The following is a 26,941-nucleotide window of genomic DNA, read 5'->3' as shown; positions in this document are numbered from 1 at the left end:
CGTTGTAGGTGTCACCACCGGCGCCAACCGGCTGAAAAGCTCTTCTAATAATTTCCGGGTATGCAGCCGGATCCCGTCGACATTCTGCCACGATATTTCGGCCCAGAGACGTCCGGCCATCATCAGGTGAGTACACAACTGATGATGGCCGGACGTCTCTGGGCCGAAATATCGTGGCAGAATGTCGACGGGATCCGGCTGCATACCCGGAAATTATTAGAAGAACAAATACGCCGGGAAAATTTCAGAGGCTGAAAAGCTAATTATTTGTATATCACAGCATCTAATTCCTGTCGGTTAAATTTCGCGTCTGTAGCACGCCATATTCGTGGTGTATCAATTTTAATGGCCAGTAGTGTAGTTACATCCACTAGATCACTCGTACACAAGCATCTTAAAATCAGAGCGTAAATTATTTTCTATTTGCACTTAACAATAACAATAATAATAATTCACTCCCTGATTTTACGATGCCTGCGTAAGAGCGATCTTGCGGCTGTAACTATGTACACTCCTTATCTTTGCCTATCTGCCGTCCAGTTGCATCACATACTTTGGCTAATGTGGGTCCGGGATGTGTCTCCCAAGTGACGTAAACGGGTGTACAAATGTTTATCTTACTGTACACGGTGCTTATGAATTATTTATGCAAAAGTAACCTTTTATTGTGAAACAGGTAAATAACTTAGAGGAATGTTTTACTCTGCACTGAATGCAGTATCTCCTCAGTATCTCCTCAAGTTCAATGTGGCTACCTTTTGTAACACGACAAATGTCTCGTCTGCAATCACATTCCTGCCAGATCCTATGAACTTTCAATTTTTGGGGTTTGAATTACGCATTTCTATGGTACAATACTTTTCGCGCTGTAACACTAGGCATATTCAGTTCTAAGATGGTACGTCTCATTGTTTCACCCAGACTACAAATGTAGTTGTTCAACTGCTGCGTCAGAGACTGCTAACCGACACTGAGCCGGCGTCTTTCGGTGAAATAGTTTGTCTTCGAGGTGGTGGCTTGAGTTATTTAGTCGTGAATTGTCACTGAACGATAGTGTTGTAGTTTATGCAGATTAACGCAGCTAAATGACAAGTAACAATTATTTAAGGGACAAAATAAACTTTTGCTTTATTCGCACAACTCATATTAATACATTACGAATGAACAAATCAGTCCTTTGTTTCTGATGCTAGTCTACGTTGAAAGTAGTGTGATTGTGGGCTATTTTTGTAGTAACCTAACTGCTATTGCTTTTTATATCCAAATAAAATGACTAAGCGTAAAACTAACTTTAAGAAACGCAAATTTCCGACTAACATATATGCGAGACCTGCGTCTTCTTCTGAAATACATGAAAACACGTGTGCTAGCAGTGAAGGAAACCACGACAATGTTTCTGAAGTGACCACGCCCCGTAGTGCATCGAAAAGGAAAGTAACTGTAGAAACGGATGGCAGTGGTAAAAGGAATGATATTATGGACAACGTCGTTATTGATCTGCATATTCTTGCACAAGTTCTTTCTGAAACTGTCTCTTGCTGTCTTTGTGGTGGTGACAATTAACGGACAAAGTAATTGAGGAATTACAGGAATATTATGGGAAGGCCATTAGAGATAACTGTGACAATTTAGAGAAGATGAAAAGAGCTGTTCGGAGCTCGTTCTTTCATCAAATATCACCCGATGAAAAGCCATGTCATGCTTTGTGTCCAACTCCACGAAACACATGATGTAAATATAGACTGAATTTTCTGGCACCCTGCATGAATTTACACATAACCATTCTCTTCCTTTGACAGTAATGGAGGCAATAAAACCTATTTATAGAGATTTGGAAAATCCTGGGATACTAAAGAAATGTTTACATGGATAAATTCAGAATGTCAATGAGTCCTTCAATAAAGTTGTGTGGTGCCGTGTTCCTAAAAATGTATCTGTTGGCCTTATGACGAAAGTTAGCAGTGTCTGATGCTGTAATAACATTTAATGGTGGGAATTATGACAGACTTAAGGTTCTGGAGAAGTCAGTGGTAAGATTTGGACAGAACAGAGTTAAAGGACTGCGGGAACTAGATGAGCTTTGTGTACGTGAAGCAGAGTTAGCTGCTCAGCAAATGTCAAAAGAAGCAAAAAAGAAAAGGAGGAGGCGAGTACTGGGCTGTTGTGACACGGAAGACGACACGGACTGTGGGCCAGGGCAATTCTAGCGCATAAAAGACGGAGAAGTGCAAGTCTGTATAAGAATTTGTACTAAAAAATTTTTAGACCTCAATATCTCTGAACTGCGGTTTTTGCAATAAATGACCCGTTTTCTAAAAAAGTGCCGATGGTAGAGACATAAAATTTTGGCAGCGTCCCAAGTGTGGGATTCAACACATATGGAACTAGAATAATTAAAATATCCTGGGTTGTTTTGTTTTTATGTTCATTTATTTACAAAATTCTGTCAAAAATTATGTGTTTGAAAAAAAAGATAACATGTCCTGCAATACAATTTTAGTAATAATTATAGTTAATTGTATCTAGAACGGTGCATTCAATAATTATGAAAAGTTTTAAGTTTGTGTCTTAAAAATTTTCCAAGACGTTGGGTCACAAAATTCGATAATTTAACATTGGTGGCATAGGACATACAATATCCCCTTAAGCGCTGGACTAGTTCATTCGTTTGCTCGGAAGGGGAGGCCAACACCCGCTTTCGTTCGGTCGGCGACACGCACACCTTGCAATCTATCTCAAACGATTTTACAGAAACCATTCGGTAAAAAATTTGATTTTTGCGTTAAGTATGGCTTTATATGCCATTTTCGTGATGACGTGCCCATCAAGTCGCTAATGATTACAGATATTGCGTTATATTTGCTCTGAAATTCGTTATATTTGCACTGAAATTCTAAATAGTTTGCAATGAAACAGGAGTCGCTATGATTTTGCGTTTGGTGCATATTACATAACATGCTGCTGCATATGACATGTAGCTAACATACTGAATTTTTCTTAAGACTTGGGTGGAGATCTCTATCTTTCACCAGTCTTGGAAAAATTTCTCCGACATAGCAACGTGATTTGCGATCAAGCCCGCCAGCGATAAACCCAGAATGAAATATCCACATCATGCACCATATTTCTTAAGCGGTTTGAGATATCGAAATGAGATTTTTGCAAATGAAGTACGAACTCATAATGGAAGACATTTTACAACAAAAATTCTTTGGAGATATGTAAATTGAGTTTCCATTCCGGTATTTTTAACGTCAAACAAAAATTTTTTCTCAATTATCTTTTTCGTAAATGACGATGGGAGACTTACAGGGTGCGTCAAAAAAATGTATGCACACTTTGAAGCGTCATTGAAAATTTATTTCCCGTTCTACAATGTCAAATTTCTGGAAATGGAAAGCTCGAAGTCCAATTGTAAAAATAAATTTACTTTGCAAATGTGATTAATGTTCAAGCTGGTGGCCTCTAGCATCAATACATTTCTGAGTACGAGTCACCACTGGTTCTGTACATCGTACCAATGTGTCCAATGAGATTTCTGTGTGCACCGCATGAATCTCATTCCAAAGTGTGCCCAGATTACGTAGTTTACGTTTGTACACCTCATCTTTTTATTGTGCCCCATAAGAAGAAATCGAGCGGCATGAGGTCTGGAGAGCGTAAAGGAAACTCGATTGGTCCCCTGCATCCTATCCACTGGCCTGGCACATTGTGATCCAGGTATGCTCGTACATCCCTATGATAGTGCGGCGGGGCGCCATCTTGTTGGAAATAAAACTCATCATTACCGTGTAATGCACGAATGGCAGGGAATATGGAGTCAGCAAGCATTGTTAGGTACGTTTCTACAGGAACAGTACCTTCTAAGCGGCAAGGCCCCATGAGTCCCCTTGCAGACAAACCACACCACACATTTACACCAGGCAAATTCACAGCCTTTTCAACTGTAATGTGAGGATTATCTTCAGCCCAGTACACACAATTGTGCCTATTGACAGTTCCATTGAGTTTGAATTGGGCTTCATCCGACCAAATTATGCTACCCATAAATCCCGGTTCACGTCTCACCATCTCCTGAACCCATTCACAAAATTCTAACCTTCGATCTGGATCGTCGTCACTTAGCTGTTGCACCAGCCTTGGAACGTACACACAGAACTTGCCTTTCTTCAGAATGCGTAGCACACTACTAGCACTTCCATCACTAACATGTGCCGCTTGCCTTGAAGATTTTTGAGGCGAACGCTGAAACAGTTCCAAGAACGCAGTTGTGTAATCATCACTTGTAGCTGTACGAGGTCGCCCTGATCAACCTTTATGCACATCACAGACTGTTCCATGAATTTCTAATTTGTCTCGTAGACGTGTAATTGTTAACCTTGAAGATGGTTCTGTACCATACTCACTTCTCCACTGTCTTCGAACCGCAGTTACATTCTCAAACTTCCAGTACCACTTAATTATCTGCTTCCGCGCTTCAAAGCTCAAACGCACGTCCGCCATGTTGCGGTCACTTCCTTGGCACTGCTGTCACCTGTTGAAGGACCATAACATTACTTTCGCACAGATATTTAACCTTGTAGAACGGGAAATAAATTGTCTATGACAGTTTAAAGTGTGTATACATTTTTTGACGCACCCTGTATATCATGTAACTGAGGAGAAAAAAGACATGGGATAGTGATATGCACATGTACAGATGGCGGTAGTATCGCGAACACAAAGTACAAAAGGGCAGTGCATTGGCAGAGCTGTCATTTGTGCTTAAATGTTTCGTGTTTAAGTTTCCGACGTGATCATGGCCGCACGGCTGGAATTAACAGACTCTGAAAGCGAAACGGTAGGTGGAACCAGACGCTTGGGATATTCCACAGTGTTAAGAGTGTGCAGAGAACGCCAAATATCAAGCATTACCTCTCACCACGAACAACGCAGTGACCGACGGCGCTCACTTAGCGACCGGGAGCAGCGGAGTTTGTGTAGTCATTGCTAATGGACAAGCAACGATGAGTGAAATAACCGCAGAAATCAATGTATGACGTACGACGAACGTATCTGCTGGCCCAGTTAGGCCAAATCTGCTGTTAATGGGCAATGGCAGTAAACGATAGACGCGAGTGCCTTCGCTAATAGCGCGGCATCGCCTGCGGCGTCTCTACTAGGCTGGTGCCGCCATATCGGTTGGATCCTAGACGACTCGAAAACAGTGGCCTGGTCAGAAGAGTCCATAATTCGGTTGGTAAGACCTGATGGTAGAGATCCAGTGTGGCGTTGACCCCATTACGTCATCGACCCAAGCCGTCAACAAGGGACTGTGCAAGCTGGTCGTGGCTCCATAATGCTATCAAGTGGTACAGCAAATCCTCTTGAAATATCATGGTAAAAACTCATCATAAGCTGACTGAAGCACCCTCACTCCCAGGTGCAATATTATTGTGTTGCCGGGATATAGGTGCTATGTCCTTGCATCCTTTCACAATTTGTTGTGACCAAGTTGATGGTCTGCAGGAAAAAACATAAACTTTCTGAACTACAAAAAATTACTACATAATGAGAGTTAGCACTCATTTTAAGGTTTCTGGAGACGCCATGGTACCTGTGCCGGATTGTGTCACAATAGATACATCTGCATTTATCGGCATATTTATAGTATAAGTGACAAAAGAAGACCCTTGTTTTTTATAGTTACAGTGGGCTTGGTGCAGCTGTTTGCTGTATCTATCTCAACCAAATGCGTAATACGATTTTACCTTGAAGCTGAGACAGGAAATTAATCTTTAAAGCATCATTCTTATTTTTATAAGAGAATATCTAAAACTTACAGATAATACTTCATAAAAGTGATATGGCACCAACTGTGCCAGCCTATTCATGGACAATCTAAATGAATCCTTCCTAACCACGCTGAACCCCAAACCCCTCACTTGGTTAAGTTTCATTGATGACATTTGTGATCTGGCTCGAGGATGAGGACACCCTACCCACATCCCTCCAGAACCTCAACTCCTTCTTCCCCATTTGCTTCACCTGCTCCTCGTCAATCCAATGAGCCACCTTCCTTGATCTTGATCTCTACCTCAAAGATAGCTGCATCAGCACCTTCATATCAAACCTACCAACCATCAGCAATACCTCCAGTTGGCACCCATTCCATACTGAGGAATCCCTTCCATACAGCTTTGCCATCTGTAGTGATGAGCAGTCCCTTTATGATTATACCAAGGATCTCCCCGAGATCTTCACAGATCATAATTACCCTCCGAATCTTGTACAAGAACAGATCTCCCTTGTCTTATCTCTCCAGTCACCCACAAAGTCCCAAAGTCCCACCGGCTGACCACAAAGCAGCAAGCTGGTCGTGGTTCCATAATGGTGTGGGCTGTGTTTACGTGGAACTGACTAAGTCCTCTGGTGCAACTTAATCCATCGTTGCCTGGAAATGTTAATGTTAGGTTACTTGGAGACCATTTTCAGATATTCATGGAGTTCATTTTCCCATACAACGATAGGATATTTTGGATGATTGTGCGCCATGTCGTTGGGCCAGAATTGTTTGCGATTTGTTAGAAGAACATTTGGACAAATCGAGCAAAAGATTTCGCCACCAGATCGCCCGATATAAGGCCCATCGAACATTAATGGGACATAATCGGTAGGTCAGTTCGTGCACAAAATTCTGCACGAACAACCGCTTCACAATTATGGACGCTATAGAGCCGACATGGCTCAATATTTCAGCAGCGGCTTCCAACGACTTGTTGAGTCCATGCCACGTCGAGATGCTGCACTGCGCCGGACAAAAGGGAATCCGACGCGAATTTAGGAGGGATCCCGTGACTTTCGTCACTTGAGTGTATGTGCATTATGTTACAGATCAGAAGATGACAGTTACACTGTCGAAACCGATTGTCAACAATGAAGACTAATGAACAAGGTGGCGCACGAAATGTGTTACCATTTTGTTTTTGAATATAAACTTTATTGTCAATACAATCTGAAAGGAACATATACTACAATGAAGAGCCGTCCATGGAGATTTGTTGTAATTCAGGACATTTCGTTTCCTAACTTCCTTAAAACGAACAATGAAGTTAGTGATTACCCTACGGCACATGTCTTCCGTAATTTCACTGCAAGCTCGAAGAATAAGTCTTCTGAGCTCCATTAAATCACGTGGACGCTTCGGGAAAATTTTTTCCTTTAGGTACCCCCAAAGAAAAAAGTCACATGGATTGAGGTCTGGACTATTGGGGGGCCAATTTTGTCCGTCATTGAAGCGACCTGGAAACCTGAGTGAAATGATCTGCATGTCGAAATGCTCGTGTTAAAACTCCAACACAGTGGTTGCAGTATGTGGCCTTGCTCCATCTTGTATGAACCACTGCGTGTTGACGGGCAAGGCAGTAGCAAGTAGCTGTGGAATGAAGCTATTGCGAAGCATGCTCAAATAACGCTCGCTGTTCACAGTTTCTTCAAAGAAAAAGGGTCCAATAAGTCCGTGACTGGCAATCGCTGCCCACGCTGTAATCCTCGGAGCATAATGTTGTCGTTCATGAAGCACTTGTGGGTTTTCAGTGGCCCAAAAGCGTACATTTTGTTTGTTAACCACACCGTCTAAATGAAAATGCTCCTCGTCTGAAAACCAAACGTTGTTGAGAGTTTCTTCCCTATCCTCCGCCCACTGAGCAAACAGTAGTCTCTGCTGCTCGTGTTCTTCAGTGAGCTTCTGTGCACAGGTCATCTTGTATGGGTACATTTTGAGGTCACTTTTAAGAATGTGTTGAACGGAGCGTCTGGATATTACCAGTTGCGCTGCTGCCTTTCTACTCGATTTCCCGGGACTTCTCTGTACAGCAACTCGTACCGCTTCAATATTCTCCGGCGAACAAACAGGCTTAGACCGTACAAATTTATCGTACAATCTGTGGATTGTCTTCTTGCAAGGGACCCGTCGTGTGTTAAACTGTTGTCGAAAACGCCTCTGAGTCATAACAAGGTTTTTCGTTTCATGAAAAAGTAACACAATTGCCGATCGTCGCTGTGTCGTCAGTCTTCCATTGTCAGCCATTGCTGCTTACTAGTCTCCTAGCGACAGTATCGTGAATTACACGTCACAAGGAAAAAGCATGCGAAGTTCAGAAGAACGCGAAAACCCGAAGATTAGCTAAAATTTACAGACGCGCGAAATTTGGCACGTACTACAATGCGAGATGCCTTTAATAGGTTCCAAAAACGAAACATTGTCTCGAAATTTGGTAGAAAATCAGAAGAAATTCTGGTCGTATGTTAAGTACACAAGCGGCAAGACGCAGTCAATACCTTCGCTGCGCAGTGCCGATGGTACTGTTACCGACGACTGTGCCGCTAAAGCGGAGTTATTGAATGCAGTTTTCCGAAATTCCTTCACCAGGGAAGACGAATGAAATATTCCAGAATTTAAAACGCGAACAGCTGCTAGCATGAGTTTCTTAGAAGTAGTTACCTTAGGGGTTGTGAAGCAACTCAAATCGCTTGATACAGGCAAGTCTTCAGGTCCAGATTGTATACCGATTAGGTTCCTTTCAGATTACGCTGATGCAATAGCTCCATAGTTAGCAATCATATACAACCGCTCGCTCACCGATAGATCTATACCTACAGATTGGAAAATTGCGCAGGTCACACCAGTGTTTAAGAAGGGTAGTAGGAGTAATCCATCGAAATACAGACCTATATCACCCGCATCTCGTAGTCGTGCTGTAGCGTTCTCGCTTCCCACGCCCGGGTTCCCGGTTTCGATTCCCGGCGGGGTCAGGGATTTTCTCTGCCTCGTGATGGCTGGGTGTTGTGTGATGTCCTTAGGTTAGTTAGGTTTAAGTAGTTCTAAGTTCTAGGGGACTGATGACCATAGATGTGGAGTCCCATAGTGCTCAGAGCCATTTGAACCATTTTTTTGAACAGACCTATATCATTGACGTCGGTTTGCAGTAGGGTTCTGGAGCATATACTGTATTCAAACATTATGAATCACCTCGAAGGGAACGATCTAATGATACGAAATCAGCATGGTTTTAGAAAACATCGTTCTTGTGCAACACAGCTAGCTCTTTATTCGCACGAAGTAATGGCAGCTATCGACAGGGGATCTCAAGTTGATTCCGTAGTTCTAGATTTCCGGAAAGCTTTTGACACCGTTCCTCACAAGCGACATCTAATCAAGCTGCGGGCGTATGGGGCATCGTCTCAATTGTGCGACTGGATTCGTGATTTCCTGTCAGGAAGGTCGCAGTTCGTAGTAATACACGGCAAATCATCGAGTAAAACTGAAGTGATATCAGGTGTTCCCCAGGGAAGCGTCCTGGGACCTCTGCTGTTCCTGATCTATACAAATGACTTGGGTGACAATCTGAGTAGTTCTCTTAGGCTGTTCGCAGATGATGCTGTAATTTACCGTCTAGTAAGGTCATCCGAAGACCAGTATCAGTTGCAAAGCTATTTAGAAAAGATTGCTGTATGGTGTGGCAGGTGGCAGTTGACGCTAAATAACTAAAAGTGTGAGGTGATCCACATGAGTTCCAAAAGAAATCCGTTGGAATTCGATTACTCGATAAATAGTACAATTTTCAAGGCTATCAATTCAACTAAGTACCTGGGTGTAAAAATTACGAACAACTTCAGTTGGAAAGACCACATAGATAATGTTATGGGGAAGGCGAGCCAAAGGTTGCGTTTCATTGGCAGGACACTTAGAAGATACAACAAGTCCACTAAAGAGACATCTTACACTACACTTGTTCGTCCTCTGTTAGAATATTGCTGCACGGTGTGGGATCCTTACCAGGTGGGATTGACGGAGGACATCGAAAGGGTGCAAAAAAGGGCAGCTCGTTTTGTATTATCACGTAATAGGGGAGAGAGTGTGGCAGATATGATACGCGAGTTGGGATGGAAGTCATTAAAGCAAAGACTTTTTCGTCGCTGCGAGATCTATTTACGAAATTTCAGTCACCAACTTTCTCTTCCGAATGCGAAAACATTTTGTTGAGCCCAGCCTACATAGGTAGGAATGATCGTCAAAATAAAATAAGAGAAATCAGAGTTGTAACAGAAAGTTTTAGGTGTTCGTTTTTTCCCGCGCACTGTTCGGGAGTGGAATGGTAGGGAGATGGTATGATTGTGGTTCGATGAACCCTCTGCCAAGCACTTAAATGTCAATTGCAGAGTAATCATGTAGATGTAGATTTCGTAACTCATTTGTATTTCCAATCGCTGCTGGTGCTGCTGTAGTGGTCCCAGCGGGATATCTAATGTGTAGCATAAATTGTAATAGAAACAATTGGTAACAGATTTCGTGCCACACCCTGTATGCGACCTTGGCTTTTGAAAAGTTCTTTCCCAGATGTGTAATGTATTGGACGGAGGTTATATGGGGGTCCTGTTGACGCGCTGCTGTGACTGCGCGTGGTGTTCACAGGTACTTCGCGGTGCTGAAGCCGATGAAGCTGAGCGACGTGGCGCGCCGCGGCCGCTACCTGCTGGCCGCCGCCTGGATCATGTCGGTGCTCTGCAGCACGCCACAGGTCAGCCGACACTGCCTCGCCGCTGCTCCGTCATTTCCCTGTCTTTAGTCATGTATTTATTTCCAGAATGAGATTTTCACTCTGTAGCGGAGTGTGCGCTGATATGAAACTTCCTGGCAGATTAAAATTGTGTGCCGGACCCAGACTCGAACTCGTGACCTTTGCAAGAGCTCTACCAACTGAGCTACCCAAGCACGACACACGCCCCGTCCTCACAACTTTACTTCCTCCAGTACCTCGTCTCATACCTTCCAGGCTTTACAGAAGCTCTCTGGCGGAAGTAAAGCTGTGAGGACAGGGCGTCAGTCGTGCTTGGGTAGCTCAGTTGGTAGGGCCGGCCTGAGTGGACGAGCGGTTCTAAGCGCTACAGTCTGGAACCGCAGGACCGCTACGGTCGCAAGTTCGAATCCTGCCTCGTGCATGGATGTGTGTGATATCCTTAGGTTGTGTTAGGTTTAAGTAGTTCTACGTTCTAGGGGACTGATGACCACAGCAGTTACGTCCCATAGTGCTCAGAGCCATTTTAACTCAGTTGGTAGAGCTCTTGCCCGCGAAAGGCAAAGGTCCCGAGTACGAGTCTCGGTCCCGCACACAGTTTTATCCTGCCAGGAAGTTTCATTTACTGATTTACACGTCTAGTTACGTAGGTCCAAACTGAGGAGCAAATCTCCAAGGTCATGGAACGCGTCGGTACATGAAATTACTACATAAAAGTAATAACAGATAAAAATAAAATGTTTATGAGCCCAAAAAAGTCATGCCATAAGTTTAAGCAAACGCAATCAACAATACAACATTCACCTTAATTTTTCAAGGAACTCCTCAACAGAACAGAAGGACTGAACAATGCGGAAGCTCTTCTGTCCGATTTGGAAGCGCAAGCAATGGTGCTAAGATTTTTTAATTCTGTTGGTAGATTGTTGAAAATGGCTGCAGCAGTATAGTGCACACCTTTCTGCACAGGAGTTAAGGAAGTCCGATTGTTTTCTGCCGAGTATTAACTCAGTGAAAGCTGCTTATTCTTCTGATTAAGTTACACTACTGGCCATTAAAATTGCTACACCAAGAAGAAATGCAGATGATAAACAAGTATTCATTGGACAAATATATTATACTACGACTGACATGTGATTACATTTTGACGCAGTTTGGGTGCATAGATCCTGAGAAATCAGTACCCGAAACAACCACCTCTGGCCGTAATAACGGCATTGATACACCTGGCCATTGACTCAAAGCTTGGATGGCGTGTACAGGTACAGCTGCCCATGCAGCTTCAACACCATACCACAGTTCATCAAGAGTAGTGATTAGAGTATTGTGACGAGCCAGTTTCTCGGCAACCATTGACCAGACTTTTCAATTGGTGAGAGATCTGGATAATGTGCTAGCCAGGGCAGCAGTCGAATATTTTCTGTGTCCAGAAAGGCCCGTACAGGACTTGCAACATGCGGTCGTGCATTATACTGCTGAAATGTAGGGTTTCGCAGGGATCGAATGAAGAGTAGAGCCAAGGGTCGTAACACATCTGAAATGTAACATCCACTGTTCAGAGTGCCGTCAGTGCGAACATGAGGTGACCGAGACGTGTAACCAATGGCACCCCATACCAACACGCCAGGTGATACGCCAGTTGGCCATGAAGAATACACGCTTCCAATGTGCGTTCACCGCGATGTCGACAAACACGGATGCGACCATCATGATGCTGTAAACAGAACCTGGATTCATCCGAAAAAATGACGTTTTGCCGTTTGTGCACCCTGGTTCGTCTTTAAGTACACCATCGCAGGCGCTCCTGTCTGTGATTTAGCGTCAAGGGTAACTGCAGCCATGGTCTCAGAGTTTATAGTCCATGCTGCTACAAACGACGTCGAACTCGTGCAGATGGTTGTTTTCTTGCAAACGTCCCCATCTGTTGACTCAGAGATCGAGACGTGGCTGCACAATCCGTTACAGCCATGTAGATAAAATGCCTGTCATTTCGTCTGCTAGTGATACGAGGCCGTTGGGATCCAGCACGGCGTCCCGTATTACACTCCTGAACCCACCGATTCCATATTCAGCTCACTGTCATTGGATATCGACCAACGCGTACAACAATGTCGCGATACGATTAATCGCAATCGCGATAGGCTACAATCCGACCTTTATCAAAGTCGGAAACATGATGGTACGCATTTCTCCTCCTTACAAGAGGCATCTCAACAACGTTTCACCAGGCATCGCCGGTCAACTGCTGTTTGTGTATGAGAAATCGGTTGAAAACTTTCCTCATGTCAGCACGTTGTAGGTGTCGCCGCAGGCGCCAACCTTGTGTGAATGCTCTGTAAAGCTAATCATATGCATATTGCAGCATCTTCTTCCTGTCGCTTAAATTTCGCGTCTGTAGTACGTTATCTTCGTGGTGTAGCAATTTTAATGGCCAGTAGCGTACTACATAAAAGTAATAACAGATGAAAATAAAACGTTTATGAGCCCATAAAAGGTCAAGCCATAAGTTTAAGTAAAGGCAATCAACAATACAAGAATCAGCTTATTTTTTCAAGGAACTCCTCGTCAGAATAGAAGGAGTGACCCATGTCGAAGCTCTTCAATTCCTATTTGGAAGCGCGTGGATTACTGCTGATATTTTTGAATTCAGTTGGTAGCTTGTTGAAAACGGCTGCAGCAGTATACTTCACACCTTTCTGCACAAGAGTTAAGGAAGTCCGATCCAAACACAGGATTGATATCTGCCGAGTATTAACTGATTGAAAGCTGCTTATTCTTGGGTTTAAGGTAATACTGTTAACAAGAAATGATAGTAAGGAATGTATCTATTGAGAGGCCGATGTCAAAATACCGAGACTAGTGAACAGGGGTCGACAAGAGGTTCGCGGACTTACACCCCTTATTGCTCGAGCCGCCCGTTTCTGAGCCAAAAATATCCTTGTAGAATGGAAAGAGTTACCCTAATATATACTTGTAATACCATACGACACAAGCGAATGAAAATAAGCAAAGTACACTAATTATCGTGTCGAACAACCACTCAATTCAGATACGTTTGAATAGTAAAAATGGCAGCATTAAGTCTTTGAACAAGATCCTGAACGTGGGCTTTCCGCGGCAGTTTACTCTCTATCTGAACACCTAGATATTTGAACTGTTCAGTTTCGCTAATCATATGCCCATTCTGTGAAATTAAAACGTCGGGTTTTGTTGAAATGTGTGTTAGAAATTGTAAAAACTGAGTCTTACTGTGATTTAGCGTTAGTTTATTTCCTACAAGCCATGAACTTATGTTATCAACTGCACTATTTGAAACAGGCCAGTGTTGCACACAACATCCTTTACTACCAAGCAAACAGAAATATTTTATTGTTACCCGTAATACTAGAGTGCGCGTCATTTATATATATAAGGAAGCGGAGTAGCCGCAACACTGATCTTTGAGACACTCACCATTTGACCGTACCCCACTCAGACTCCACATCATACCCATTCTCAACACTGTGAACAATACCTTTTGCTGTCTGTTGTTGAAGTAAGAGGTGAACCAATTGCGAACTGCTCTCCGTATTCCGTAATGGTCCAACGTCTAGAGCAATATTTTGTGATCATCACAATTAAAACAATTATTTAAATCAAAAAATATGTCTAGCGTTGGAAACCTTTTGTTTAATCCATCCACTACATCAGAGAGAAAAGAGAATATAGCATTTTCAGTTGTTAAATGACTTTTAAAGCCGAACTGTACATTTTATAGCAAATTATGTGATATAAAATGATCAATTATCCTTATATGCAGTCTTTTCAATAACGTTAGCAAACATTGATGGCGTAGAAATGTGTGAAATTGTCTACATTATCCCTATCTCCCTTTTCATAAAGCGGCTTTACTGATGAGTAATATAATCGTTCAGGAAACTGACCATTCTTAAACTAAAAATTACAAATATGGCTGAGTACAGGGCTAACAGCACTTTAATATTCTGCTAGGCACGCCATCATACCCACGAGAGTGACATGTGCCCGTGTCATACGATTATAGTTGGTTGGGACTAAAATTTACCCTCGATATATTGGCGAAAATACTTGATTAATTCCGGAGGTACGCATAAAATATCACCTGAAATTGTGCTAAATGCATTCTCTGAAAATTATTTCGAGCAGTTAGTTCATGAGCTCACGCGAATAGTAAACGGTTGTTAAAACACACTTGACCTCTTAGCAACAAATAATCCTGAGTGATTAACGAGCATCAAAACGGATACAGGGTTGTCCTATCGATATTGAATATTGTAACCCCCAAATCTTTCAAAAAACGAAAAATATACCTATACAAAGAAGCAGATAAAAATTCACTTGTCGTCTACCTGAGAGACAATCTCCACTCCATCCAAATTAGTGATATAAGTGTAGACAAGATGTGACTTGAATTCAGAGAAATAGTTTCGGCAGCAATTGAGGGATTTATATCAAATAAATTAACAAATGACGGAGCTGATCCTCCTTGGTACACAAAACGGGCCAGAACACTGTTACAGAAACAACGAAACAAACATGCCAAATTTTAACAGACGCAAAACCCCAGATTGTCTATCTTTTACAGAACCTCGAAAGTTAGCGCGGACTTCAATACGAGATGCTTATAACACTTTCCACAACGAAACTTTGTCTCGAAACCTGGCAGAAAATCCAAAGATATTCTCGTCGTATGTTAAGTATGTTAGCGGCAAGAAACATTGAATGCCTTCTTTGCGCGATGGCAATGGAGGTACTATCGAAGACTGCCAAAGCAGAGTTACTAAACACAGTCTTCAGAAATACTTTCACGAAAGAAGACGAAATAAATATTCCAGAATTAGAATCAAGAAAAGCTGCCAACACGAGTAACGTAGAAGTAAATACCCTCGGAGTAGTGAAGCAACTAAAATCACGTAATAAAAGCAAGTCTTCTGGTACACACTGTGTACTAATTAGGTTCCTTTCGGAGTATGCTGATGCATTATATCTGTACTTGACAACCATATACAACCGTTCGCTCGACAAAAGATCCGTGCACAAAGACTGGAAAGTTGTACAGGCCACGCCAATATTCAAGAAAGCTAGTAAGAGTAATAAACTTAATTACAGGCCCATGTCATTTAGGTTTATATGCAGCAGTAGTCTGGAACACATATTGTGTTCGAACATCATGAATTTCCTCGAAGAAAACGTTCTATTGAAACACAATCAACATGGGTTTAGAAAACATGTTTCTTGTGAAACACAACTAACTCTTTATTCGCATGAAGTGTTGAGTGCTACTGACAAGGGAGTTGAGATCGATTCCGTATTTCTGGATTTCCATAAGACTTTTGACACTGTACGACACAAGCGGCTTATAGTCAAATTGCGTGCTTATGGGAATATCGTCTCAGTTATGTGACTTGATTTCTAACTTCCTGTCAGAGAGGCCACAGTTCGTGGTAATTGACGTTAAGTCATCGAGTAAAACAAAGTGAATTCTGGCGTTTCCTAAGGTAGTATTATAGGCCCATTGCTGTTCCTTATCTACATAAACGATTTTGGAGACAATCTGAGCAGACGTCTTAGTTTGTTTCCAGATGACGCTGTCGTTTATCGAATAATAAAGTCATCAGAAGATCAAAACAATCTTCAAAAAGATTTAGAAAAGATATCTGAATGGGGCGAAAAGTGGCAGTTGACCCTAAATAACGAAAAGTGTGAGGTCAACCACATGAGTGCTAAAAGAAACTCGCTAAACTTCGGTTACACGAAAAATCAGTCTAATCTAAAAGCCGTAAATTCAACTTAATACCTAGGTATTACAATTCGAACAACTTAAATTGGAAGGAACACACAGAAAATGTTGTGGGGAAAGATAACCAGAGACTACGTTTTATTGGCAGGACACTTAGAAAATGTAACAGACCTACTAAGGAGACTGCCTACACTATGCTTGTCCGTCCTCTTTTAGAATACTGCTGCGCGGTGTTGGATCCTTACCGGATAGGACAGACGGAGTTCATCGAAAAAGTTCAAAGAAAGGCAGCACGTTTTCTATTATCGCGAAATATGGGAGAGAGTATCACAGAAATGTTAGAGGATATGGGTGGGAAACCACTAAAAGAAAGGCGTTTTTGGTTGCGACGGAATCTTCTCACGAAATTCCAATCACCAACTTTCTCCCCCGAATGCGAAAATATTTTGTTGACACCTACGTACATAGGGAGGAACGATCACCACGATAAAATAAGGGAAATCAGAGCTCGCACGGAAAGATATGGGTGTTCATTCTTTCCGCGAGCTGTACGAGATTGAAATAAAAGAGAATTGTGAAGGTGATTCGATGAACCCTCTGCCAGGCCCTTGAATGTGATTTGCAGAGTATCGATGTAGATGTAGATTTGCACAGACATTCCGACAGCTGGTTAATGTGCTTAGTATGGGGTGGAACCACGTCTGCTATCAGTACAGGGCTGATAACGACGGGCATGCTGCTGCTGCTGCTGCTGATGATGATGATGATGATGATGATGATGATGATGATGAGTTGGGTTGAGGGGGCGCTCGACATTCATCAGCGCCCTGACGAAAAGTCAACATGAAATCTCATGGGTGGGGACAAAGGCTGTCCCCACATGCAGAGCACTTTATAACGTACTAAAGTCTGCCGCCATACCACCGGTTTAGGGATGGGGATTGATAGTTCACAAAATTTCACCACTCTGTTAATACTGTTATAGGCATCTGCGAGGACAGTGGACAGATCTCCAGTGAGACCAAGGGCTGCCCTAAAATCAGTATACAAGACACACATAGCCACAGTATGCTGAACTAAAAGTGGCACGCCACAAACTTCACAGAAAGGTGGATCCTCCACCCGGAGGAGGAAGCCATGTGTGAAAGGGGTAACGGGCATGCTGTGAGTGATGACATCAGTCTCATGTTGAGGAAATAACGCCCATTCTTCCTGCAGGGCTGCTCGCAAATCTTGGAGAGTGGGTGGTGTATGCTGACGTGAAGCAACCTGCCTCCCTAGTGCATCCCAGACATTCTCTAAGGGATTCAAACAGGGAGAGCGAGCAGGCCACTCCATGCGTGCTCTATCTTCTGTTTCCAAGAAAACATCAGCATCCGTGGTCTATGAGGTGGTGCAGTATCGGGCAGCAGTATGAAGTCTGGGTCCACAACAGCTCGCAACAACGCACACGAGGGCCCAAGATTTCTACACGACACCTGGCAGCAGTTAAGCCTTGCCGATTCATCCATACAGTGTCATGCAGAAGTGCTCGAGCTGTCAACATAATCTCTGCGCACATTAGAGAACCTCCTTGATATCGGTCTCTTTCCACGGTGTTTCAGGCGCCTTCCAGATGCGAATCCTTCGACAATCAGTTTCCAGACCACATCGCGACTCAACTGAGAAAAGAATATTGGCCCACCGATCGATCATCCAGGTGGCATGTTGATGTGTCCACTCTAGAGGTTCCTTCTACCAACAAGCACCAGGGGTACACATACAGCAGGTTCAAAAGTGGTTCAAATGGCTCTGAGCACTACGGGACTTAACATCTGAGGTCATCAGTCCCCTAGACTTAGAACTACTTAAAGCTAACTAACGTAACGACATCACACACATCCATGCCCGAGGCAGGATTCAAATCTGCGACCGTAACATTCGCGCGGTTCCGGAATGAAGCGCCTAGAACCGCTCGGCCGCCACGGCCGACTCATACAGCAGGTCTCCGACAATAATGGCCACTCTGTCGAAGCCTTCTGTACACTATTTGCCACTATACAACACGTCCAGTGGATGCTGCGAGATCAGATGCCAAATGCCGTGCAGTACTAAGGTGGTACCGTCGTGCACTTGTAGCCAAAAAACGGTCCTCTTTTCTGATGTCCCACATGGTCGACCCTGCCCTCGGGGTTGGTATATAGAGAAACAAGAAACCGACTCACATTAAGTCATGAGGCCTCATCAGTCTGCGACTGTCCTGCTTCCATTCTTCCTATGGCCCTTTGCGCAGAGAGTCTGGTATGCTTTTCTGGCCATATTGCCCTGTCTATGACTGTGTACACAGCGATTGTAGAAGTGGGACTACCCAGGAAACACTAGCCCAAATGATAGGTGCCGTAAGTCATCGTTGGCCTGGTTGTCCTTTGTTGGAGTGCCATCTACATCTACGTTTATACTCCGCAAGCCACCCAACGGTGTGTGGCGGAGGGCACTTTACGTGCCACTGTCATTACCTCCCTCACCTGTTCCATTCGCGTATGGTTCGCGGGAAGAATGACTACCGGAAAGGCTCCGTGCGCGTTCGAATCTCTCTTACATTCGTGATCTCCACGGGAGGTATAAGTAGGGGGGAGCAATATATTCGATACCTCATCCAGAAACACACCCTCTCAAAATCTGGACAGCAAGCTACACTGCGATGCAGAGCGCCTCTCTTGCACAGTCTGCCACTTGAGTTTGCTAAACATTTCTGTAACGCTATCACGCTTACCAAATAACCCTTTGACGAAACGCGCCGCTCTTCTTTGGATCTTCTCTATCTCCTCTGTCAACCCGACCTGGCACGCATCCCACACTGATGAGCAATACTCAAATATAGGTCGAACGAGTGTTTTGTAAGCCACCTCCTTTGTTGATGGACTACATTTTCTAAGGACTCTCCCAATGAATCTGAACCTGGCACCCGCCTTACCAACAATAAATTTTATATTATCATTCCACTTCAAATCGTTCCGCACGCATACTCCCAGATATTTTACAGAAGTAACTGCTACCAGTGTTTGTTCCGCTAACATATAATCATACAATAAAGGATCCTTCTTTCCATATATTCGCAATACATTACATCTGTCTATGTTAAGGGTCAGTTGCCACTCCCTGCACCAAGTGCCTATCCGCTGCAGATCTTCCTGCATTTCGCTGCAATTTCCTAATGCTGCAACTTGTCTGTATACTACAGCATCATCCGCGAAAAGCCGCATGGGACCTCCGACACTATCTACTAGGTCATTTATATATATTGTGAAAAGCAATGGTCCCATAACACTCCCCTGTGGCACGCCAGAGGTTACTTTAACGTCTATAGACGTCTCTCCATTGAAAACAACACGCTGTGTTTTGTTTGCTAAAAGCTTTTCAATCCAGCCACACAGGTGGTCTGATATTCCGTAGGCTCTTACTTTGTTTAGCAGGCGAAAGTGCGTAACTGTATCGAACGCCTTCCGGAAGTCAAGGAAAATGGCATCTACCTGGGAGCCTGTATCTAATATTTTCTGGGTCTCATGAACAAATAAAACGAGTTGGGTCTCACACGATCGCTGTTTCCGGAATCCATGTTTTTTCCTACAGAGTAGATTCTGGGTTTCCAGAAACAACATGCTGCGCGAGCAAAAAACATGTTGTAAAATTCTAATACTGATCGATGTCAGACATATAGGTCTTCCGCGCACAACACTTTCTTACGGGCATCTGTTGACAGTCTGTATGATTTTGTCGTGAATTAGACACAGGATGGAGAAATAGTGGTTTGTTGCTTTAATGTTGGATACCAGTGTACGACAAAACTAACTTCCAACTTATGCAGTGACTCATTTAGAAACTGGGGTGAATCAGTAACAGACACCAAAGACTTGAGACGTAGATATGTGGTCTGCACGTGGCAGCTCAGAGCTCTGACGATCTCAGGTCGTGCCAAGACCACTAACGTGACGTCATAAGTCGGGTGCGAGGACTCAGAGTTCCCCTTCTTCCTCGCCCCTGTGACTGCTGTGTAGGAGCTGGCGGTGGCAAATCGAACGGCTGCCTTGCGGAAATGGAAGCCGTGACGTGTGTTGTTGCACATCGGCCGCGGCTGTTCGGGCGCCGATGTGAATGCGTGCGAGTAGTGGATGGCAGCAGCAGCTGCCACCGCCTCATTCTGCATGCAGATGGAGGTGCGGGCGTGGAGGTGGGGCGCAGTCAGAGCGCAACAGCTGTAGCTGCGCCACCGCTGGTACGCTACTGTAGACCAGGCGCAGAACTTGCTGCGTTCAGAAATCCGCGGCAGTTATGCGAAGCGAATGGGGACAAAAGTAAAAGCACAAGAGCACGTGAACACCCTAACTTCTGACACCTTTCGGAGTTATTAGTTTTTTTTCTCTTTGAGTGTTGTTAAACATAATGTAGATGCGGAAATCTGAAATACACGGCGCTAAATCCAACGCGCAGTACTTCATTGCAACTGCTCTGGACACCGCCAAACTTGGCGTCAGGGTCGCAAGCACACAGGGGAGCTTTTGCACACGCGCCACTGACGTGACGTAATTCTCTGACACGCCTCATACCTACGGATTTGATAAACAACGTGCACAGTTCAAAACGTGCACTGGAAGCCCTTACCACGCAGCTACAAGTTTACGTCAGTGCTAGTGCAATCAGGTGGTAGCACACTGCAACAGACTTTTATCTCCGTTCGCTTCGCATAATTCCCTCTAGACGGTAGCAGATTCCTCAGATACGCCAATTCACTCACTGTATGGTAACATTAGATCGGATATCAATATAGGTTATAACGACAGAAAAAATATTTTCTGGGATTATGAATGCGATATAATATATTAAGTATTGGATTTACACTACTGGCCATTAAAATTGCTACACCAAGAAGAAATGCAGATTATAAACGGGGATTCATTGGACAAATATGTTATACTAGAACTGACATGTGATTACATTTTCACGCAATTTGGATCCATAGATCCTGAGAAATCTGTACCCAGAACAACCACCTCTCGCCATAATAAGGGCCTTTATACGCCTGGCCATTGAGTCACACAGAGCTTGCATGACGTGTACAGGTACAGCTGCCTATGCAGCTTCAACACCTTACCACAGTTCATCCGTTGGGATCCAGCACGGCGTCCCGTATTACCCTCCTGAACCCACCGAGTCCATATTCTGCCAACAGTCATTGGATTTCGACCAACGCGAGCAGCAGCGTTGCGATACGATAAACCGCAATCGCGATAGGCTACAATCAAAGTCGAAAACGTGATGGAACGCATTTCTCCTCCTTACACGAGACATCACAACAACGTTTCACCAGGCAACGCCGGTCAACTGCTGTTTGCGTATCAGAAACCGATTGGAAACTTTGCTCATATCAGCACGTTGTAGGTGTCGCCACCGGCGCCAACCTTGTGTGAATGCTCTGAAAAGCTAATCATTTGCATATCACAGCATCTTCTTCCTGTCGGTTAATCTTCGCGTCTGTAGTACGTTATCTTCGTGGTGTATCAATTTTAATGGCCAGTAGTGTATATATGTGGAGGAGTTGGAAAATAAGTCTCCCCTGTCAACTGTGGTCAGAGCTGTGTGTTTATTTTTCTACATAATTTCCAAGTACATTGAGACATTTGTCATACCGCTTTATAAGCTTCAAAAAGGCTTCCAGGAAAAAACTAGGGCGTTGCATACGGAAGAAGCTTTGAACGGCTTGTTTGACGTCAGCACTGCTGCCAAAGCGCCTTCCGCTGAGAGTGTCCTCCAAAGCAGGAGACAGATGGAAGTCACTTGGTGCGAGATCCGGACTGTAAGGCGGATGGTGTAGGCGCTCCCAACCAAGACTTGCAATATGGTTTTGCGTTGCCGTCGCCGTGTGTGGTCTCGCATTGTCATCCAACAGCAGAACGCCAGATCTGAGGCCAGGCCGCTTTTTCCGAATCACCTCTTTCAATTTCGACAGAGTGGTACAGTACGCGCAGCATTGATGGTTGCATCCTCCAGAAAGTCCATCAGCAAAACCCTTTTGGCGTCCCAGGAAACGGTGAGTAGCACTTTACCTGCAGACGGAGTGCTTTTGAACTTCTTTCGGACAGGTGATGACGGATGTTTCCACTCCATGGATGCAGCCTTCGATTCGGGTGTGTAATGGTGTACCCACTTTTCATACCCCGACACAATCCGAAACAGAAGGTGATTGCCAGATTCATGGTAAAGCACGAGCTGTTCCAGGCTGAACGTCACGCAGTGTTCCATGTGTGTCGGGGTCAGTTGGCGGGGCACCCATCGTGCTGACACCTTTCTGTATCGAAGAATGTCGTGGATGATCTTGTGAGCTCGCTATGTCCGATTCCAAGTTCTGCCGCTACTCCATCGATGGTGATACGCCGATTTGCTTTAATCTCGTCATCCACCTTCCTGATTTTGCATCTGAAGTGGCCGTGCGCGTCCGTCCAGGTCTCGGCGTGTCCTGCACTTGCTGACGTCCATCACTGACTTGCTGGCACCATCTCCGCACCATTTGCCTCGACATCACACCAGACCCATACACCTCAACAAGGCGGTTATGAATTTCTGTGCCTGATACTCCACGTGCCCATTCATAGTGGACAACAGCTCTCACTTCCGCCTTTGACCACGACTCCAAAACGCACCTTCTCTCCATAGCTCCGGGAAAAGACCGAGCGGCTGGCCTCCGCTTTGCGCAGGCATTGCGACAGCGCTATCTGCTTGATCGCGGTCGACCTCTACCCCAGTGGTGTATCAGTGTCTTGCACGTGCGCATTGACCTGCCGTGTCGTCTTTCGCCCACAGTCGACAGGGGCAACTTATTTTCCAACTACCCCTCGTATTAAGTATTTATGTATTAAGTTTTGGATTTTATCTTACAGTAATCAATTCGAGCCCGCCCGCCTGGTTGGCCGTGCGGTCTATAACGCACGGCTTTCCGGGCGGGAAGGAGCGCCTGTTCCCCGCACGAATCCACCCGGCGGATTTGTGTCGAAGTCCGGTGAACCGACCAGTCTGTGGATGGTTTTTAGGCGGTTTTCCATCTGCCTCGGCGAATGCGAGCTGGTTCCCCTTATTCCGCCTCAGTTACACTATGTCGGCGATTGCTGCGCAAACAAGTGCTCCACGCACGCGTACACTATCATTTCTCTATCAAGCAACCATAAGAGTTACACTCGTCTGGTGTCGTGTGAGACGTTCTCTGGGGGGTCTACCGGGGACCAAACCGCACAATAACCCTGGGTTCGGTGTGGGGCGGTGGAGGGGTGAAATGATCTGCGGTAGTCGTCGTGGGGTTGTGGACCACTGCGGCTGCGGCGGGGACGGAGCTTCTCCGTCGTTTCTAGGTCCCCGGTTAACATACTATACATGCAATACAAATCCATTCGAGGTGCTGAGAACCATAAAGTACATTGTCATCGATTGTGAGACTGTAGAATTTATTCATGCTTCTGACATCTGTTGGTCTTACGGCGGACCACACTGTATATACACTCCTGGAAATGGAAAAAAGAACACATTGACACTGGTGTGTCAGACCCACCATACTTGCTCCGGACACTGCGAGAGGGCTGTACAAGCAATGATCACACGCACGGCACAGCGGACACACCAGGAACCGTGGTGTTGGCCGTCGAATGGCGCTAGCTGCGCAGCATTTGTGCACCGCCGCCGTCAGTGTCAGCCAGTTTGCCGTGGCATACGGAGCTCCATCGCAGTCTTTAACACTGGTAGCATGCCGCGACAGCGTGGACGTGAACCGTATGTGCAGTTGACGGACTTTGAGCGAGGGCGTATAGTGGGCATGCGGGAGGCCGGGTGGACGTACCGCCGAATTGCTCAACACGTGGGTCGTGAGGTTTCCACAGTACATCGATGTTGTCGCCAGTGGTCGGCGGAAGGTGCACGTGCCCGTCGATCTGGGACCGGACCGCAGCGACGCACGGATGCACGCCAAGGCCGTAGGATCCTACGCAGTGCCGTAGGGGACCGCACCGCCACTTCCCAGCAAATTAGGGACACTGTTGCTCCTGGGGTATCGGCGAGGACCATTCGCAACCGTCTCCATGAAGCTGGGCTACGGTCCCGCACACCGTTAGGCCGTCTTCCGCTCACGCCCCAACATCGTGCAGCCCGCCTCCAGTGGTGTCGCGACAGGCGTGAATGGAGGGACGAATGGAGACGTGTCGTCTTCAGCGATGAGAGTCGCTTCTGCCTTGGTGCCAATGATGGTCGTATGCGTGTTTGGCGCCGTGCAGGTGAGCGCCACAATCAGGACTGCATACGACCGAGGCACACAGAGCCAACACCCGGCATCATGGTGTGGGGAGCGATCTCCTACACTGGCCGTACACCTCTGGTGATCGTCGAAGGTGTAAGTCAACTACCCTGGCCAGCACGATCTCCGGATCTGTCCCCCATTGAGCATGTTTGGGACTGGATGAAGCGTCGTCTCACGCGGTCTGCACGTCCAGCACGAACGCTGGTCCAACTGAGGCGCCAGGTGGAAATGGCATGGCAAGCCGTTCCACAGGACTACATCCAGCATCTCTACGATCGTCTCCATGGGAGAATAGCAGCCTGCATTGCTGCGAAAGGTGGATATACACTGTGCTAGTGCCGACATTGTGCATGCTCTGTTGCCTGTGTCTATGTGCCTGTGGTTCTGTCAGTGTGATCATGTCATGTATCTGACCCCAGGAATGAGTCAATAAAGTTTCCCCTTCCTGGGACAATGAATTCACGGTGTTCTTATTTCAATTTCCAGGAGTGTATGAACATTCACAAAAAAATGTCTCAGTGATTTCTTTGATGTTCAATTAGATGTGGGATCGGCGACAGTGTGCTTTTCACCGTTATGGTTTTCATCGCCTCGATTCTATTCTAGTGCGGTTTGGGACTTGCGTTATTAGACATTACTATATGAATTTAATCATTTCCACAAACGGCAGTTTTCGTTTGGAGTTGGTTCTTTACTGTGCTGGAATCTGATTTCAAGTGTTGTGTCAAAGTGAACTCTATTGAATCTGTTTTAAGTGCTAACTGAAAAGTAAATTACCAAAACAAGCAGCTAGGGCCTCCCAGACCAAATCATTTGACCGAGAAAGTGACGAAAACAAATAAGCGGAATACAAGCGACCAAAGAAGTGTATATATAATAAGCGGAAGTTGTCGCGTACGTGCATCGTAAGAATGTCTGATTTACAGCCCGCAAGTTAAATCGTTAAGTAGCACATGTGTTACGGATCTTGTACATTTGCCCAAAAGATTAAAAACTCACACAGACTCCCACTTACAAAAGAATGCGAAACGGAGAGTAACGAAAGCTTACACGTTATTTCGCTCTTGCCCTTAACTATGGTTAATAATGTACAAAATAACAAATTTACCGAGAAACAATTCTTTCCTTTTTCAGACAGGTTATTACTATTATTATTCGCAAAGGCTGTAGTAGTGTAAATATGTTCATATGCATGACTGTTGTACAGCAGATAACTATTAATTTCACTCTCCCACATTTATGTCAATCTAAAAACCTGTGATCGTAGAGAATGTATGTCACAAGCCACCGCTGGCAGAGACCGCGTTACGCCCAGACGCCCGGGCGGACCGACGGCTGGAATGCTTTCGCCAGTGGAGTGGACGGTAGAACGTCTCAAGTACCGTGTCAGCTTGTCAGCGGAAGCTGCCTGCGTCGATTTGTCGAGTCGAGAAACAAAACGCCGCTGTGTCGCAGGGGAGTTATTGTCGGACGGAGTGGGGGCATAAGACTACGATGGCAGGACCCGTGTTTTACGCGATCGTCCCCTACTGGTTAGCGTGAGCAGTTGCGGAACGAGAGGTCCTTGGTTCAAGTCTTCCGTCGAGTGAAATGTTTACTCTTTTATTTTCCCAAAGTTATGTTCTGTCCGTTCGTTCATTGACGTCTCTGTTCACTGTCATAAGTTTAGTGTCTATGTTTTGCGACCGCACCGCAAAACCGTGCGATTAGTAGACGAATGGACGTGCCTCTCCAAAGGGTAATCGAAAACATTTGATCGCAAGGTCATAGGTCAACCGATTCCTCCACAGGAAAACACGACTTGTACACTAGCCCGATTTAGGTTTTCTTGTGGATGTGATAATCACTCCCAAAAGAGTGATGAAAACATAAGAGTTTGTCAGTTAAACTGCAAGAAATGAATGCAACAGTTTCACAGTCGCACAGTTTTCCCCGTGCTCTGTCAAAACATATATTTTTCACGTTTTCAATTTTTTTCCGTTTAGGTGTAGCGTCCCCATACTACCGTGCAGTTACCTCGCTTCGGACGGACGGACGGACAGATAATAATTGACTGAAAATAAAAAAATTAAATTTTCACTTGACGGAAGACTTGAACCAAGGACCTCTCGTTCCGCAGCTGCCCCCGCTAACCACGGGACCACGGTGCTCCTGAATCCGTATTCCACTTGATGTTGCATATCTTGCGCATGGACTACTAAGTTTGTATATTTTGCTTATTTTTTTTCATAGTTCCACACAACTTCATCCTGTTTTCTCGATTGCTCTGTGTTCAGTTTTTCAAGGCCTATCCACTGCGTCAACTTATAACTAAATCTG

At 44.9% G+C, this 26,941-nt stretch overlaps 1 protein-coding gene across 14 annotated transcripts in view; it reads left to right on the top strand.

Annotated features, from left to right (window-relative positions):
- LOC126365747 (adipokinetic hormone/corazonin-related peptide receptor variant I-like) overlaps positions 1 to 26,941 on the top strand; it is a 1,043,803-nt gene that overhangs the window by 883,979 nt on the left and 132,883 nt on the right. For all 14 annotated transcript variants that reach the window (XM_050008213.1, XM_050008214.1, XM_050008209.1 and 11 more), the window contains one exon: positions 10,454 to 10,559. In XM_050008213.1, the coding sequence (XP_049864170.1) occupies positions 10,454 to 10,559 (106 nt within the window). The remainder of the gene's footprint in view (positions 1 to 10,453; positions 10,560 to 26,941) is intronic.

This window comes from Schistocerca gregaria, chromosome 4 (genome assembly GCF_023897955.1).
Source record: "Schistocerca gregaria isolate iqSchGreg1 chromosome 4, iqSchGreg1.2, whole genome shotgun sequence".
NCBI lineage: Eukaryota > Metazoa > Arthropoda > Insecta > Orthoptera > Acrididae > Schistocerca > Schistocerca gregaria.
Note: the sequence above shows the minus strand (reverse complement) of the source record. Positions and strands in the feature narration are given on the sequence as shown.